A 16384-nucleotide genomic window follows, 5' to 3' on the forward strand; every position below is an offset into this window, starting at 1 on the left:
TTTAATTTTGTTCATTTCTTAACCGACGTCAGCAAAACGACAACGTGAAATAGCCAAATTTGAAGTTTTATGAACAACTTCAGCACTTGAGGATAAATTTTTAGTTTCTCCCTTAAATTAAGCGTCGTTCCTACCAATGTCATTTTTGAGGAGAATTAACTGAAGAGAATGTAGTGTAACGTGAAGTGCTATATTTCTATCCCATATGAACCATGTGAGCGTTAGCCCTACTGATGGAACTTGGCCCACACAAGGACAGAGAAAAACTCTGACCAGGGTGGGAATTGAACCCACGACCTTCGGGTTAGATCTCCGCCGCTCTACCGACTGAGCTAACAAGGTCAGACGGGAGCAGGCCGTGGGAACTGAAGATATTTAAGTCACGGCAATTAACATGTACAAGTACAAGGAAAGGTTTCGTTTATACAAACGTTGGCCGTGTAGCACTTATATTTTAAACAGAGAGTGTAGTAATTAACTGAAGAGAGTGTAGAGCCTACACTTTCTTCAGTTAATTCTGTTTAAAATATAAGTGCTACACGGCCAACGTTTGTATAAACGTAACCTTTCCTTGTACTTGTACATGTTAATTGCCGTGACTTTAACATCTTCAGTTCCCACGGCCTGCTCCCGTCTGACCTTGTAGCTCAGTCGGTAGAGCGGCGGAGATCTAACCCGAAGGTCGTGGGTTCAATTCCCACCCTGGTCAGAGTTTTTCTCTGTCCTTGTGTGGGCCCAGTTCTATCAGTAGGGCTAACGCTCACATGGTTCATATGGGATAGAAATATAGCACTTCACGTTACACTACACTCTCTTCAGTTAATTCTGTTTAAAATATAAGTGCTACACGGCCAACGTTTGTATGAACGTAACCTTTCCTTGTCATTTATGAGGAACTACCACCCCCCTGTCATATTAAAAAGGTTGAAATAGACACGAAGCAATTAAAATAAAGCGAACTTATATTTTGAGATGACGTTCTCGATGCCGTCGCCGTTGTCGTTGCTTAAGCTCCCCAGTGAGTGGCAACGACAACAGCAACGCCACAAAGCGAGAATGTCATTGGTTAAAAAAGTAGGAATAATCGCTCTGCGCGTGCATTTTTTGCCGTTGTCCACGAAACAACCACGTGAAATCACCAAATTTCAGGTTTCGACGCCGAAAGGAGCATACAACAGGAAATCGTTCACTTTTAATCTTCACTTTATATCAGTTCCTATAAACCCAGTTATATGATAGTTTGCGCCTATTTTGCGAGGTGAAGGAGATGGAATAATCGCGAAATACTTTTTACTCTTCTTACTCGCGCATCCTCACGAACTCAGTTCAAGCAGAGTTGCTGTATACTTTTGTGATAGATAAAGCGCTGTAATTTTTAATGTAAGCTCTACATTTAAACAATAACAATATGAAAATTCTCACACAGCAAAGTTATCACATCTTCGCTAAAACTCCCTATATTTTGGCTTTCCTATGTCCTAATAGGGCACCAATTTTCAAAGTAATGACTTATTTAAAGTATAACGGTAAAAAGGCTGATAATGCTTAACACGCTAGGCCTACTCAGGCAGATCCACGTTAAGCGCTGTAATTTTCACCTTGGATTTGCATTCAAAATATGGCAAAAACGGGTGTAGAAAAGTGTATGCTCTTCTTACTCGCGCGTCCTCGCGAACTCAGTTCACGCAGAGTTGCTGTATACTTTTGTAATAGATAAAGCGCTGTAATTTTTAATGTAAGCTCTACATTTAAACAACCATATGAAAATTCTCACGCAGCAAAATTCTCACATCTTCGCTTGCTTTTGTGATTTTTTTTCTTTTGGGGGGGGTGGTAGGGGAAGGTGGGGGTGTGGCTGGGCAGCTTTCGTAAGGTGGCTCTTTAGGAGGCTCGAAAGGGTTTTCAGCTGAGCGCGCGCGCGCGTAAGCCACATACGCAATTTGTAAGCTGCTCGCGTCAGCTCGTGATTCAAATGGGTCACCAGAAATAAACACATACCGCTAATTTCGCTCTCCTTTCTTCTAATTCCTATATATATATGGAATATATATAGACATCTATTTACGAGAACTAAGAAAATTTTACACAAACGGTTTAATGGTCCCTTAAATCTGTTTTTCGTTGGCCTGTAGCTCCACTCGCGCGCGGATTCGAATGAGCGGGTGACGCATGCGTAAATACTGATCTTGCCACCCCTCATTTTTGCTGATTTTGCAACTTTACTCGTTTATATCTGCTTCCGGACGGTGAATTTTTTGTCATTTCTTGCTTGTTAGCTCAGATTAATTTAAAACGTTTGTCTTTCAAATTTAAAACAATTCTGTAGGTTAAAAAAAACAACAACAACAATTACAGACATTTTTTTAAAAAAACTGATTTTTCCGAAAAACTGGCCTACAGATGTTGCTGAATTTTAAAAAATATTTTAGAGATTATTTCTAACATTATCTGGTAACGCTGAATGGGAGGATTTCACCGTCCCGTTTCTTCAAAAAAGACACCGTATGATGATTTTAAGGCTTAAAAAAATGCCAAGGATAGTTGCTATGGTAACGTTATTTTGAAGGAAAATATAATGTGAGAAATCTACGATGGGTACTTAATACCCTGGCCAAATTTCGTCTCGATATGATTACCCTAACTGTATCTAAGGACAGAGATGTCCTCAGATACAAAAAAGGGTATGAAAAAATGAAATGAAAAAATGAACAAAGGCGAAACTATTTCGAGCCTCCTTAAGTTTAAGTTGTTGTGTTTGTTGTGGAGTCTTTTATTTTTGGCACATGGCTCCTCACGAAAGCTGCAACATCGTCCTTTTTTTACACATATGTCATGCCGCGATAAACATTCGGCTTTTTGCTGTAATGACCGGGGCATCTTTTACCAACTCCATGGTTATCCACCCGTGTTGCACTGAACCCATTCTTTTCACATCCGATCTTTCCGTTGTGGTTGATTTCGGCTCCAGTCTTTTCGTATCCCTCTCCGTACTCCCATTCTTGTGTCTCCGGGCAGTCGCAGTAACATGCGCATACGTCAGATCTCGATTGCGGTCGTTTTGCCATAAAAGCAGCGATGGAGTTGAGGACACTGGAGACCACACACAATCCGAAGGTCGTCCAAACCAGAGAGAGAGCAACCTGCAGTGGTACTGCCGAGTATTTGTCTGGAATATAATCCCCGTAACCAATAGTAGCGAAGCTTACGAACCAGAAATAAAGCCCGACGACGAACGTCCAGTCCTCGGTGACCATTTGCAGTCCAGCCCCACTTACAAGCATTATTATCATTAGCACGCACGTTACGGCCGTGCACTTCGCTTCCACGTTTGTTGGCTCTCGTTTGAAGCAACTTCTTTCGGTTTTTGCGATGAAAGAAGTGATCCCTCGACTGATAACCTCGCCAACTGACTGGAAAGCAAGGATTGTCACAGGAATCCCAAGAAGTGCGAACGCCATGCACAGGCCCTGTCCAGCCCTAGTGGATGGCGAAATGGCGCCATATCCTATAAAATGTTTGCTGTAGTCAGATATTACAGACTTGGTTTATTTTTTGATATACTGGGAAATGTTAGAGGTAAGGTGAGTCGCTCACCAGCCACTGGAGCTCACTTGGCTGGGGGCTTATGCCGATATCTGTACATAAAGCGAATGAGAGTATTTCTGCTTTCCCCTCCCCCCCCCCCCCACACACACAGACACACAGACACACACATGGGTGCAGGGAGACAGTGTGGAGTTGAGTTTCTTGTCCATGGAAACAACACGACTATAAAGCCAGGTCTCCAACCCGAGATCCTATTGTCACGAGTACAGTACAATAACCACTTTGCCACTTTGCCGCTATGCCACCGAAAAATGTCAGAAATGAACATTAAACAAAGCTTTTATCCCACTTCCCACTTAAGCTAAGTTAAACGGTACAGATCGGTCGCTGCTTAAGCTTCCGCGCAAATCAGGTAATTTTGTTTCACAGATTAGACTTCAAATTCGTGAAAATAGCGCGCAACTTCTGCGAAAATTCAAAATGGATTAAAATTACATGAATTTAGGAATATAAATGTACACACCTATAGTGGTCAGTGTCTCGAAGGCAAACCGCAGACCATCCACGTAATCCCATTTAGGCCGGGCAAGTTGACCAAGTGCTTCGTGAGATCGCTCTGCAAAACTGTCAAACTCTGCCCGTGTCATATTGTATTTGAGTCCCATTTCTATCTGCAATCTCTGGAGAGTCTTTTCAGTGGCCTTTGCGTTTTTGTCAGCATTTTGTCGTTCAAGTATTGAGAAGACAAACGATCCAACGGTTACCATGACAGCAAAAGCGAACACTCGGAAGATGGTCTTCTTTAATAAGGAACCTTTCGACGCCATTGGTGTTCGTGATCAGTGCGGAGCCCTGCAGCAGAACATTCAATGGGTATTAAAGCGCGATTCGTGTCTATCCTAGGGAGGGGAGATTCCGTTCCAGGGACAGGGTTCGAGGTTCCGCCCCCTTTCCTCATCTGGGACCCGTTTCTCGAAAGTCCCGAGACTTTACGGGCCATTTTCGGGTGTCACAATTCCCTCTGGATCTCAAGAACGGAGAGTCACGAAGACTTTTCGGGCCCGAAAAGCTTTTCGCGAAACTAAGATCCGCTACGGCCAGAAAATTGCTCTTTGCACAAGTTTTCAAGACCAGTAAAAATAACTGCAAAGTTTCATGGCTAAAAACGTTTCCTTTTGAAGATACAGAGGGATTTAGGTCACGCGAAATGCCCCCAAGAAATTTCGGGACTTTCGAGAAACAGCCCTCAGGCCCTATTATTCTCGAAAGGGACGATAAACTACAGTGAGAACCTGTTGCCAAATGCCAGCGTGTGACCGAATTTCCTGCCCGGGGAACGCAAATTAAATGTAGTAATAGTTTGCAGCGTTTGACAGATATGTACTTCCCGTGTCATTTATAGCAATATTTGTTTTAACCACTGACCACTTATCGTTATATGACTGTTCTGGAGTCTTTGTTTTTTTTTTTTTTTTGACTTAAGATAAAAGAAATTGGGGTAAATATCGACTTTGGAATAATAAAAATAATAATAAAAAGTGTTAAAGCTGGTTTCACTGGCGAAATAAACCTGAGCAATTTATGCAGTCGCGTGAGCAAAACTGATCCATTTGAGCCTCCCAAGCGTGAAACTTATAGATTATACCGTGTCTAAATACCAGACGATTTTACTCATCAACTGGTTTAGTCAGTCAAACCTGATAAAAAATCCTGTTTTTTGATTGGTTCCTCGGTTGCCTAGCAACATCTCGCGCTATCGAGAAAGAATTAAAAGAAACTTGCGTCTCATTTCGTGCCAGGTGACAAAAATACAATGTGACATTGAAAAATTGAAAAAAAGTGTGAGAACAGGTAGAATAACGATTCCTCGAAGAACGTTTTTATGAAGGGGCGGATATGGAAACACTCAAGAAAAATGAGATCGATGGGGATATCAGATTTGTATTTATCCCAAGTTTAGCGAAACGACTAAAACCCCTTCTCAGTTGTTTTGCCTTCTCTTTGTCATAACTGCAAGCTTTCTTGTATAGGTTGTTTACTGGCCTTAGGCAAACAAATGTTCTATCCCCTTTCTTGATGGTTTTCATATTACCGATGATGTTAAAAAAAAAAAAGCATTCGTGAAATACGAAATTCAATGTACTTCTTATCAGCACCGAATTTCTTTGCTGAAGGACAAAATAACTCTCCTCTCTATGAGTTGTCAATCATTGTTGTACAATTCGTTCTTAGCAGGACGAGGCAGCCCAAACATACCTTTTTCTCTGTGGAACCCAAGTCTAGTATGAATGTTAACCACAATGATCTCGAGGGCTTTGTTATAATAATGAGCGCATTTCAGCTTTCCAGTATTTTTGTTTCACCATTCAGTTTTGAATCGCCTGCAGCAATACTGAACAAATAAATAACAGGTGTTGCCAAATAATTGTCTCAGTGTTCTGCTCTTTTGAAAATTCACACGTCGACATCTTAACTTAAATGCCAATAAGTATTTTGGCTTGTAGTTTACAACGCGATTTTTTATATCCATCGCTAAGAAGACTTAAAATACAGGTTTCTTTTCTCAGAAGTTTGTTTAATGAGTAACACAGGCAGTTATTTTAAAGTGCGATGATTTTTGTGATATTGGTGAAAAAAAGGCGAAAAATCGAAATACACGAATAGCGCTTGGTTTTTCGGTAAAGGTCCGGGCAAAATGGCTTTGTTGAACGATGTTGAACGTGTTGACTGCTGGGATGGGCAAGCGGTTTCAACACATCAACATTTGATTCAACAGAGATAAGAGGCCTTGTATTCAGTCCCACACTGCAGCCGTTGTTGTTACGGGCACGGATACGTCATTGAGATACCGATTAGTGCACACGCGCTTGCCCAACAATAGACTGATTTAGCAACAGAACGGGAACGTCAGTGGCGACGGCGCGCGCAGAAAGAAACCCCAATGAGAATTCAGAATAGAGTAGACTCCACTCTTTTCTTCTCTATTTTAATTTCTCTTTGGTAGTTTTGATGCGCGCGCGTCGCCACTGACGTTCCCGTTCTGTTGCTAAATCAGCCTAGTGTTGAAAGAGGGGGGCAATATCTTCCCCAGGATCCGGACTCTGGGGACGAGATTGAGAGGGCGGCAAATAGCTTCAGCGTCAACTCCATTCAACATTGACGAAAACAAAAGAGATGTTGAAAGGTTGTTGAAACAAAATTTAAATGCTTTTAAACTCACTTAACATCGCGATTCAATTTCGATTTGATGTTTCAACACTGTTGAAATGCCGTAGCAAACGGTTTCAAAATCGCTGTTCAACAAAATCAATCGGATGTTGAAAGAAATGTTGACACCCGTTTGCCCATGCCTTAAGGCTATGTTAGAGAGCTAAAATTGTGTATTCTACGAAGGAAACGTGCTCAATGTCATCTTCAAAATGAAGTTGTAATAAATAAAAAAGACTAAAGGACGACATGTCGACCGTATTTAACAGGCAACATTTACAGCAATATTTTCACTTCCTTGTCAATTTTATTGGCTTATATCTCAGGAGAAAACAAACACGGCCGTGTATTATTTGGCAAAAAATAAACTAGTTTAAGCTTCCTCTTTCAGTACAAAAAAAAAATTCAAAGCTTAATTCATTAACTATTGTTGTCCTCACAAATTCATCACAGGCCGGTCGACTCCGGAACCTCAAAAACGCATTCGGCATAATACTTTACAATACATGGCGAAACTGAAGCGATCGGCTCGAGCAACTGTAATTAAATTCCCCGAAAGACCGTTCTTATATTTCTGGTAAGCTCTCTCTGCACTTGTGGTGATCAAAGAAGATTGGAAGTAAAATAGTCCGTTCATTTTTGGTAAGCAACAAATTTTTAAAATCTCCACTAAAACTCTTTGATGACCACTGCCACCACAACAGGTTAAATTAACCGTTTATTTCTTTATTTATTTTTTAAGTTAGCCTTACATATTTTAATTAAAAGATAGTTCTTTAAGGGCTCCAGATGCAATCAGCATCAGTGTGATTATACCCGCGGAAACAGTCGCCCCTAATGTTGTTTGTCTTGGCGAGATCAGTGGAAGCCACTTGACGCCGTCCACTGTCCCAGGATCACGGAGACTCACGCTGTTCATCCCACGAAACTTTGACACAAATACATCTCCATCATGCATTATTTTTAAAGCTAGATTTAAAGAAAAACAAAGTATTCTAATTTCTGAGGCAGTATAAAAATCACGATTGAACGACCGTGTCAGATTAAGTGACATTAATGACCTTTTTGCTGCAAGATTGTAATGAAATTTGCACTAGATGATAACTTCGCAACACCCGAGGTCCACAGAGTCCGTCGAACGCGAGACAGTTTTACTGGCTTGTTAGTTGGGGAGTGCTTTGGGTGTCAATTAATGGGTGAATTGTATTTTATATCATTTTATGTTTATTTTATTGCGTCGAGAGTGTAAAAGAAGACATGTTTAATTCTTGTCGATATCTGAACATGTTCTTGGCCTCGGGAACCAGAATTTCACAGGAACTTGATTAACATCAGCATTGATCTCTCTTAACTGTTTTTATAAAAGCACGATAGAATCAGGTTTCAATGTACTTCTTATTAGACTGAAAACCTTCTGTAAAAAACACAGCTTTAGATGAAGTCACTCAGACTTAAAATGAAAATGAATTAAAATCATCGCATTGATGAACTTAAAACTCTTTTGTTCTGTCCTGTTTGCCTCGACGTTGGCTCCAAACTATTCATTGGGATCGATTAATCAAGATCTCCAGTGCATATATTTTAGTCCTGATGAACAAACGAGCCTGCATTGACATTAATCATGCGACTATCAATTATGGCATCTGGTTTGCCATTTGCATTCATAATTGTGCCAGTAAATTGCATTTTCATCTTAATGGCTCATAAAGTGTAGCGTGTACGTTCGTCTTCATAAGTGAACCAGCTGGTCAGTCTGGGTATGTTACAAAAAAAAGGTCTTACAAAAATCAAGTTCTGAACTTGCATGGCAGGCAACCTCTGGCAAGTAGCTGAAGGGTTTTTGGTTGTCGCATGCTAGTCATGCTCGGATAGATTGAAATTAGGCCACATGGCCTCAGATGAGCTGTCTTTGCGATATCTATTTCTGTTCTTCGTGAGAGCAACAATTTGAAAGTTAATGTGGCGATGATGCACTGAGGTTGCTTGCATGGCCTGTTACCATATCCGGCGAATTTATGAAAGCGATTCTCCAAAATCCTGATCCTCTTTCAGCCTTGTGCCGGACCCGGCGTAAAGGCAAATTCTGCACGCCCGCTAACACAAGCGAATCATAGCTCTTGGAGGCAAAGCAAACCTTCAAAGCTTATCCGAGGAATTAGCTCTCGACATGGGCTTGTGACAAATTGGTTTGCTTGCTTTCCCGCATTAAGTGTTTTTATTAATGCTAAGGCAATTTGTTTCCAGTTTTATCTCAAAGTGGTCACGAATTCTGAGCCATTTGGTAGTAAGAAAATTACACAGGTAACAGCTGGAAACAAACCCACTAAACTCTGTGTGAAATATAGAGTCCCAAAGTAAATTGTTTAATATTAAGTGCTGAAATCATTATCGCATTATTTTGTAACTGCTTGGAACCGCGTAGGTTCAACATTTCGTGCATGTTCGACGTTTTTCAAGTGAGCTAATAATTCAAGCTTTATTAAAAACCGATTTTTAGGTTTTCGCCAATACAAAAACAAATTTACATCAGTCAAATTCGCTTTTCAAGTAAAAAGTCCTTCTAAGCAGGAAAATATTAATGATGCAACGCGATATTTACGGTACAAGGTCTAGCCTTGGACTAAAGCTTTGTCTCATGTAAACTCGTAGAAATAGCCATGATATCCAAAGGGCGTTCGCGGAAATGAAAAATGCTACTTGATCAATCGATGAAGTGTAAGGACTCGCGCTTTGGTGCTGAAAGATATGTAGCAACTTCCACCGTTATGTCAAAATCGCAAAATCGCTTATGTTATGTGCGAGTTAAGGTTGTTCCAGACGACGAACCCTCTAAGAGATATCCCTTCGTGTTGTGCCGGTTTTCCACTCGCCGGCGACAAAACTTTACGTTCATCTCCGGAATTAAATCAATAGACACCTCAATCCGCTTAACAGAAAGCTTATCACTGTTATTTTAAGGTCACAGGGTCACGTTTTCAAATAGGTTGATGGCTTTTATGTTGTATCTCATGAACGGTCATGCAAGTGCTTTATCCTTAAAGGTGAATGTCAAATAAAAGCTGAATCAAAACTTATTTATCATAGTATCTTTCCCTTAACTTCAAGTATTTCGTATTTGACGGCAAAAAATGAGGCATTTGGACTCAAAACCATAGACGTCGAAATTGTCAATTCCAACTCAAAGAGAGGCTTAAAAACTCGTGATTCTCAAATGGGTTCGTCTTTTATACATCATAAGATAATTCGGGATTTTCTACTGGTACATGTAAAATCAACTTTCAAAACCTTGGTCATTCAGTTTTTTTCTCAAGGTGAGTAATTCATGTCTTCGCGCTTGCATATGCATTAGGAACCAATTAGAGCTTTCTCTTGGCGAAATACAAGCCACGTATTAGAGAGATTTGTACCAAACCTGTAAGATGCCGGTTGCTTGTCAGACAAGCAAGAGAATATGGTCCTGTCCTAACCTCACTTTCGAAGATTCGCTCCAAATCAATCAGTTCTGGAGATAACAGACATCATGCAAATTTCAACCTGACATTCATTTACTGTTGGCCAAAAAGCCTGCGTTGCTATATCTCCGTGAAAAGGTGTGAATACATCGTGACTGTCTCCTATGCCGTCACCGTCAAACACAAATTAATTTGCACGAGAGATTCCATCATTTCTTCCTATGAAATAATCGCTAAACCTTTCTGCTCCAGGCTAGGAGTATATTTTACTGATCTAAAGAATATTCTAAACGTCCAGCGAATCAAATTTTCATATCGTGACCTATATAATGTGATCAGTCTACATCATTTTTCACGAGCAATTAAGCACCTTCTGCACGGCGATGCACGCGAATCATTCGACTTGATAGCTGAAAGTTAGACATAAGAGAACTCAGTTCTTAACTTAAAAAATACAGCAACAGCGATTCACGATCAGCATCGCAATAATTTTCTGGAAATTTTGGTGTAAAAACTTGCAAAGCCGAAGGAGAATCTTTTGACGAAAAGTTAAAATATTTGGCGCGCATATTCAGTTTGCCATTGATTGCCCGTGTTCACAGAATTACTAGAGCAATTGATAATTCTTCAGTTGAACAGTCAGGCAGTTATTAATATTGCTGATTTATTTTTTAAAAAGGTCATTACACGAAAGAACTGGAACAATACCCACAAAATCAAAGGAATCATGAGCGATCGGAAGAGCGATTTTGTCAAATGCAAAGAAAGTTAACTGATTGTTATTTTTTCTGTGAAAGAAATGACAAGAACACAACGTTTCCTATCAGGTTGAAGTACTTGTACGGCTTGAACGACAAAACAAAAGCAAATACAAAACAGAGTTAAATTAACACTGGAAAAATCATAAAAAATACTTACTTGAAATGAGCGATCTCTTCAGAGTGGACGTCGATGCAACCACGATGCCACACAGAGTGACTGTGCACGCAAGCAAACTGACTTAAGACAAAGCACAAAAGATTTTCTTACAATAATTTTGTATTAGTCTGGGTAATAGCCAGGGGAGGGGGGAGGGAGTGTGGGTTGAAGGTGTTGATACGGGGGAAGGGAGGATTTCCGTTCGTATTACTAACTCTGAACCCCTTTGTCATAGCTGTTGACGGTAATATGTTTCGCTCTATAACGTACCAACGCAGAGACCCAACACAGCTGAAATCATCAATTTATTCATGGCTAATAGTTTATCCTATCTTGTAAACCAGTCGACCGGATATCCGGTATTGAGTACTCTTGATTTGTCTGCCATCGGCAAAACCATGGTCTCCTGTCATGAGCCTAAAAGGCAACTGAATTATATGTCAACCTCATTGGTCTCAATGAACTTGGCCAGTTCCACCAATGTGCTTTAGGCTCGATTTCCCGGACTTGACGCCTCGTGTGGGTCAGTTGAGCTGTAATCCCAGAATTTTTTTTTTCCCACCGGCTTTCCCCGCTCACCAAAAGCCAACATTTGATTTTGATTGGATCTGCCTCGAGTTTCAATTGTAGCTCTTGCGATCGACTACGACTATTAACTTTGAGGCAAGGGGAATTGAGTCAATGAACGAATGACTAATTCATTGATAGGTTTAAGAAAAGTACGAAATAATCCTTTGCTTCTCTCAAACTCCCCTGGCTGGGGCATGAGGTGCCAAAAAAAAACCAAGACATTTCTGACTTCCAAAACGATCGCGAGGACCCAAAGTGGCAAGGGAATTCCAATCTCGTTTCCAGGACTTTTCACCACCCGTCCCACTCTCGGCGGTGAATGAGGTTGGCGAAAAACGATTGAAGGATCCCTCCTTTAATGCAAATTCTAAAAAGTTCTGAAAAACTTTGAATGCATTAAGTCGGTAAGTTGGCTATGTATTAATTAAGTCCCCGCCTCCCTCACCCCCTTCTCAAATAAGGCCCCCTTTCAGAGGAAGAAAGTTACTAAACCCCCTCATCTACCCCCTAATTCTTAACAAACCAATTTATAAATGATTAACTGGTTTAGTAATTAATCACGACTGGAGCACTTTATAGGGACTGGGGCCCGTTTCTCGAAAGTCACGAAAACATTTCGGGCCCAAAAAGCCATTTGTGAAACTGCCAACCGCTTGTTTTGGAAAGCCGATCTTTTAACATGTTCTCAAGGTAACAAAGGTACAAAGGGAATTGTGACACCCGAAAATGGCCCGTAAAGATTCGGTACCTTCGGGAAACGGGCCCCTGATCCGGTATGGTTAATTCAAGTACTGTTGCTGTTTGGATTCGTTTCTGATATTCGCCTGTGCATGACTTCCATCTTCATTTGCTTGAACTTTCCCACTTTACAGTCTTCCTTCATGGAGAACCGATACCATCTGTTTTTTGGAGATAGCAGTATAGCGTCCTGGAACCACAAGTTCTTTTGCTATCCGTAATGCGTTTTGCTCACTGAAATAAGCTCCCTTCTGAATAAACCTACCACTGTCTATCATTCTAAAAAGCTCTTCCCCCCCCCCCCCCCCCCCACTATTCTTTGACAGTACAAATTCACTGATGCGCTAGTTTCTAACTAACTAAACTGGGTATCTTCACCGAAAAGATCGTTCATTAAGAAAAAATTTGGTCAATTTGCTTGAGCACCAGTCATTCCGCCACTGATCAATTCGTCATTATTGACGAGTGACCTTTGTCGTACCTTGACTGATGAACATTGTGAAGGCGAGTTGGTTGGCAGCAAATTTTGCTGGTGGGGAAATGAGGGTAATAAGCACTTAATGACAGGCACCAAAAGATGAGTTTTGATAGGGTTAGGTCAGCCTAACTCTAACCCTAACAAAACTTTGTCTGGGAAAGGTTGAGAGTCGAGAACTAGAACAGATTATATACGAGTGCCATCAGTTCTTGTTTGAAAGCATTTAGCTGCCATAAGAGTAGAAAAAGTTTCTTTCTTGACACGGAATAGCACACAAATTTGCCGCGGTTTCAAGGTGCACAACCTGAACACGTGCGAATCTCCAATAGGAAAACGTATTTGAGTCGCAAAGCATAACAAATCAGTTTCTTTGCTCAGCTATACGTGGGCTGAAGGAAATAGATGCTAAAAATAATGTATGTTTTTCTTTTTAAATTTGCTATGGTTTTTATTTCAGTCCTCAAAGCCGACAATCGCAACTAGAACGTTATCACATCACCGGGAAGCATGATTCATATCAAAGTTGCATTCCTGCTTACCTGCATTGTAATAAGACAGTTATCGACCTATGCATTAACCAGATCAGCCCAAACCCGAGGGCAGTATCCCCCGGGCTGGCAAGAGGCTCCAGATTCGTTTGAAGAATTCCCACGAGGAGAGATAAATAACAAGACTAAGACCATCATCGATCCCTGGGTATATCTGCAAAGAATAGGAATCTTCAAGCTGATGTTGATTCACACACAACGCTACTTCAATTCCTGGGGATATAACAATACCGGGAGTCTCCTCTGGGGTTTGCCGCTCCAGTTCGGGTGGCAGATGTCGTCGGGTCGTCTCCACAGCTCGTCTGTATGCCCGGACTGTGTTTCAACGAGTAGCTGGTGGGCCGATATGAATTATTACCTCTCTGTTCTACCATTTTTGGGAGCCTTGGAGGCTGGAGTGTTTACTCCACTGAAGTATCCAATTCATATCGCCAAACCGAGAAATGTAAGCGAGAGGATCAAAGAGAAATTTTGCACTAGTATTGGAGAGTGCTTGACAAGACATTCTGATGTGATTCAACACTGGTCACAATTCTTTAAACGAGTCATGGCTTCGAAGTCACCTTTAAATTGTGACGATCGTGATTCCATTGTCTCTTCGATGTGGAAAGCGCACACCACGTCTCTTCAAAATGGTGAGTCAATTAATCACGATTCCTTCGGGAGGAAATCTCCACATTTCGTGAATTCACCCTTGCCACACGGGCAGCCATATTGTCCCAGGAGACCAAAAAAGCCTTTTTTTACCACGCTAAGCCTCACCCCCATGGTTTCCATTGCGAGGCTTGGCGTAGTAAAACAAAGCTTTTTTGGTCTCACGGGGCAATATGGCCGCCGTGTGACAATGGCGAATTCGGTTGTATGAACTGTGTTGATAGTAATAATTAATAACAATAATGATTATAAGAGCGGTTTTCAATTGAGTGTCTTCGTTCATTGATTGGTTCAAAGTTCTCGCGCCACCTTTTCAACCAATCAGAAATTAAACCAAAACCAATTGTGGCTCGCGCGTGCACATTTCCCCTCGCTGTGTGTGGGCTACGTGCCATTACTTCTAGTTTTGATTGGTTTGATGGATTGTCTCCGTCCTTTTTGATTGGCTAAAGTAATTACTTTGGTTTTATACCACTCGATTAAAACTCGCTCTATAATAATTAAAATAATAATTCAATTAATGTAGCGCTTAAGCTATAAAAAATATTCTAAAGCACTTTACAATCATGGAAGAAAACTACCTTAAAAGTTGGCAAATTATACGCTAATTCTACGCTAAGTGTGCATCTTGCTGGTCATTAATTATGAGTTTGAGATAAATAGAATCCTAGTTACAGTAGTTTAAAATACATGCTACTTGTAAAAAACATTGTTAAATGCTAATAGTGGAAAACATTGTTAAATAATGAGGGGATATTTTAAAGGCAATTGAAATATGCTTGAAATAATTTTAATAATTTTAAAGATATGTCTCAAGCCTAGCCTGAATAATTTGGAGTAAACTAAACACCATAGAAACTTGAAAACACGAGGTTTCGAGCTGTAGTTTTTGCGAAAAGAGATTTCAGATTTTTAATCTTCCCATAGAAGTCATCAAGTCACTTGATACAACCAAAGATCCGAGCGCCATTCATGTTCACCCAGTGACGCAACTCCACAGTCTCTTAAGAAACTGGCCTCATTAGCTTAACATGCGCAAAGCGCATGCGGATATGTTAAACTGTGCTTTAAGCAAAAGCAAAACTTACAATCGAGAATTTGGTATGAACCACTTCCCGTATGTACGTCACATACGTCAAAATATAGTAGTTCTAAAAATAGAAAGATACGGGAAAGCGTTGACTAAGGGTACAATACGTATGGAAACTGCGAGTAATGGCTCCTGATGTAACTTAAAATTCGGATTCATTGAATTCCTGAAATTTTGCATTTCTGAAATTACTTTCGAAAATTTTTACAAATGTGATCAAATTTAGGGTCTATGTTCTGACGAGGACTCGTGAAATGAAGTTTATTCTCTCTCTACGATTCTCTTCCGATTTCCGTTTCGTAAACGGTTGTTGCCACTTGGAACACACTTAAAGTGGTACTATGATTAAGAAATCAAATCTCTTTTTCTTTGGATTTCAAAACTATGTTAACTAAACACTAAACGAACTAAGTTTTCATCCTTAGTAAAAAAAAAAAAGCCAGCTGTTTATTTTAATTAACTGGAATTTTGCTATTTAATTGTCCGCCATTACTAACCTTAAATGTTGAGAGAGCTGGATCGAGGAGAAAATGACGTTAAAGACTCACTAGTCTAAGAATGCAATGCGTTTGTACCCGACTGAGTTAATATGCAGCACGGGAGTTTCGGGCTTTCAGATTTTTAAACTCGTGTTTACACGCTGAAATTTTAAGCTATTGAGTGAATGACGTCACTTTTCCCTAGATCCAAGTCGATCAGTTTTGAACGCGAGTACTGGCGGACCATGAAATCCAAATCTTAACTCAAAGTAAATAGCCTTTGGATAAAAATCCAAGCTCAAAATTTTGTCAGGCGGGTGTTAAGCAAACACACTTGCAAAATCTGAAGAAAAAAAATGACGTGATTTTTTCATCATAGTACGGTCCACTTTAAAACAATTTCCACTGTTAAATTTGTCGTTTGCAAATGAGGACTAGGTTAGCAGTGTATGTGACTTAGAATTTTGAAAAAAAAAAATGAAAAAAATAGAAAAAGCTGGGTGAACGTTAAAACCAGTTTAATTTCCGTAAAGTTGTTAGAAAATTTATTATCATGAGTTGTTGGGTAATGGGTGGTTTGCAATTAGTCTCTAAAGTTCTCGTTCAACAACATGGCAGCGGTAAGGTACCATAAAAACTCCTACTAAGTTACGACACTAGTATTTTGAAATGAAATTGTTCATCGACGTCATTGCAGTCGGTAT

General features: G+C 40.3%; 2 protein-coding genes across 2 annotated transcripts in view; one reads left to right on the forward strand and one right to left on the reverse strand.

The window, feature by feature from the left end:
• Nucleotides 1-1185: 1185 nt before the first annotated feature.
• Nucleotides 1186-11199, reverse strand: LOC138024205 (two pore potassium channel protein sup-9-like). Its single transcript, XM_068871315.1, has 3 exons — nucleotides 11124-11199; nucleotides 4070-4398; nucleotides 1186-3505 (listed from the first exon to the last, which is right to left on the reverse strand). The coding sequence occupies exons 2-3, from the start codon at nucleotides 4371-4373 to the stop codon at nucleotides 2820-2822; spliced, it is 990 nt and encodes a 329-aa protein (XP_068727416.1). The 5' UTR covers nucleotides 4374-4398; nucleotides 11124-11199; the 3' UTR covers nucleotides 1186-2819.
• LOC138024204 (protein LEG1 homolog) overlaps nucleotides 9999-16384 on the forward strand; it is a 7971-nt gene continuing 1585 nt past the window's right edge. Inside the window, exons 1-2 of the mRNA XM_068871312.1 lie at nucleotides 9999-10064; nucleotides 13367-14092. Of these exons, the coding sequence (XP_068727413.1) occupies nucleotides 13417-14092 (676 nt within the window). The 5' untranslated portion in view covers nucleotides 9999-10064; nucleotides 13367-13416. The remainder of the gene's footprint in view (nucleotides 10065-13366; nucleotides 14093-16384) is intronic.

Source organism: Montipora capricornis, chromosome 11, assembly GCF_036669925.1.
Source record: "Montipora capricornis isolate CH-2021 chromosome 11, ASM3666992v2, whole genome shotgun sequence".
NCBI lineage: Eukaryota > Metazoa > Cnidaria > Anthozoa > Scleractinia > Acroporidae > Montipora > Montipora capricornis.

Bases quoted from the DNA above. Each gene is read 5' to 3' on its own strand.
- LOC138024205 (XM_068871315.1), bottom strand. From the start codon at position 4,373: ATGGCGTCGAAAGGTTCCTTATTAAAGAAGACCATCTTCCGAGTGTTC. The intron at 3,506-4,069 runs GTGTGTACATTT...AACATTTTATAG, and splicing joins CGAGACACTGACCACTATAG to GATATGGCGCCATTTCGCCA.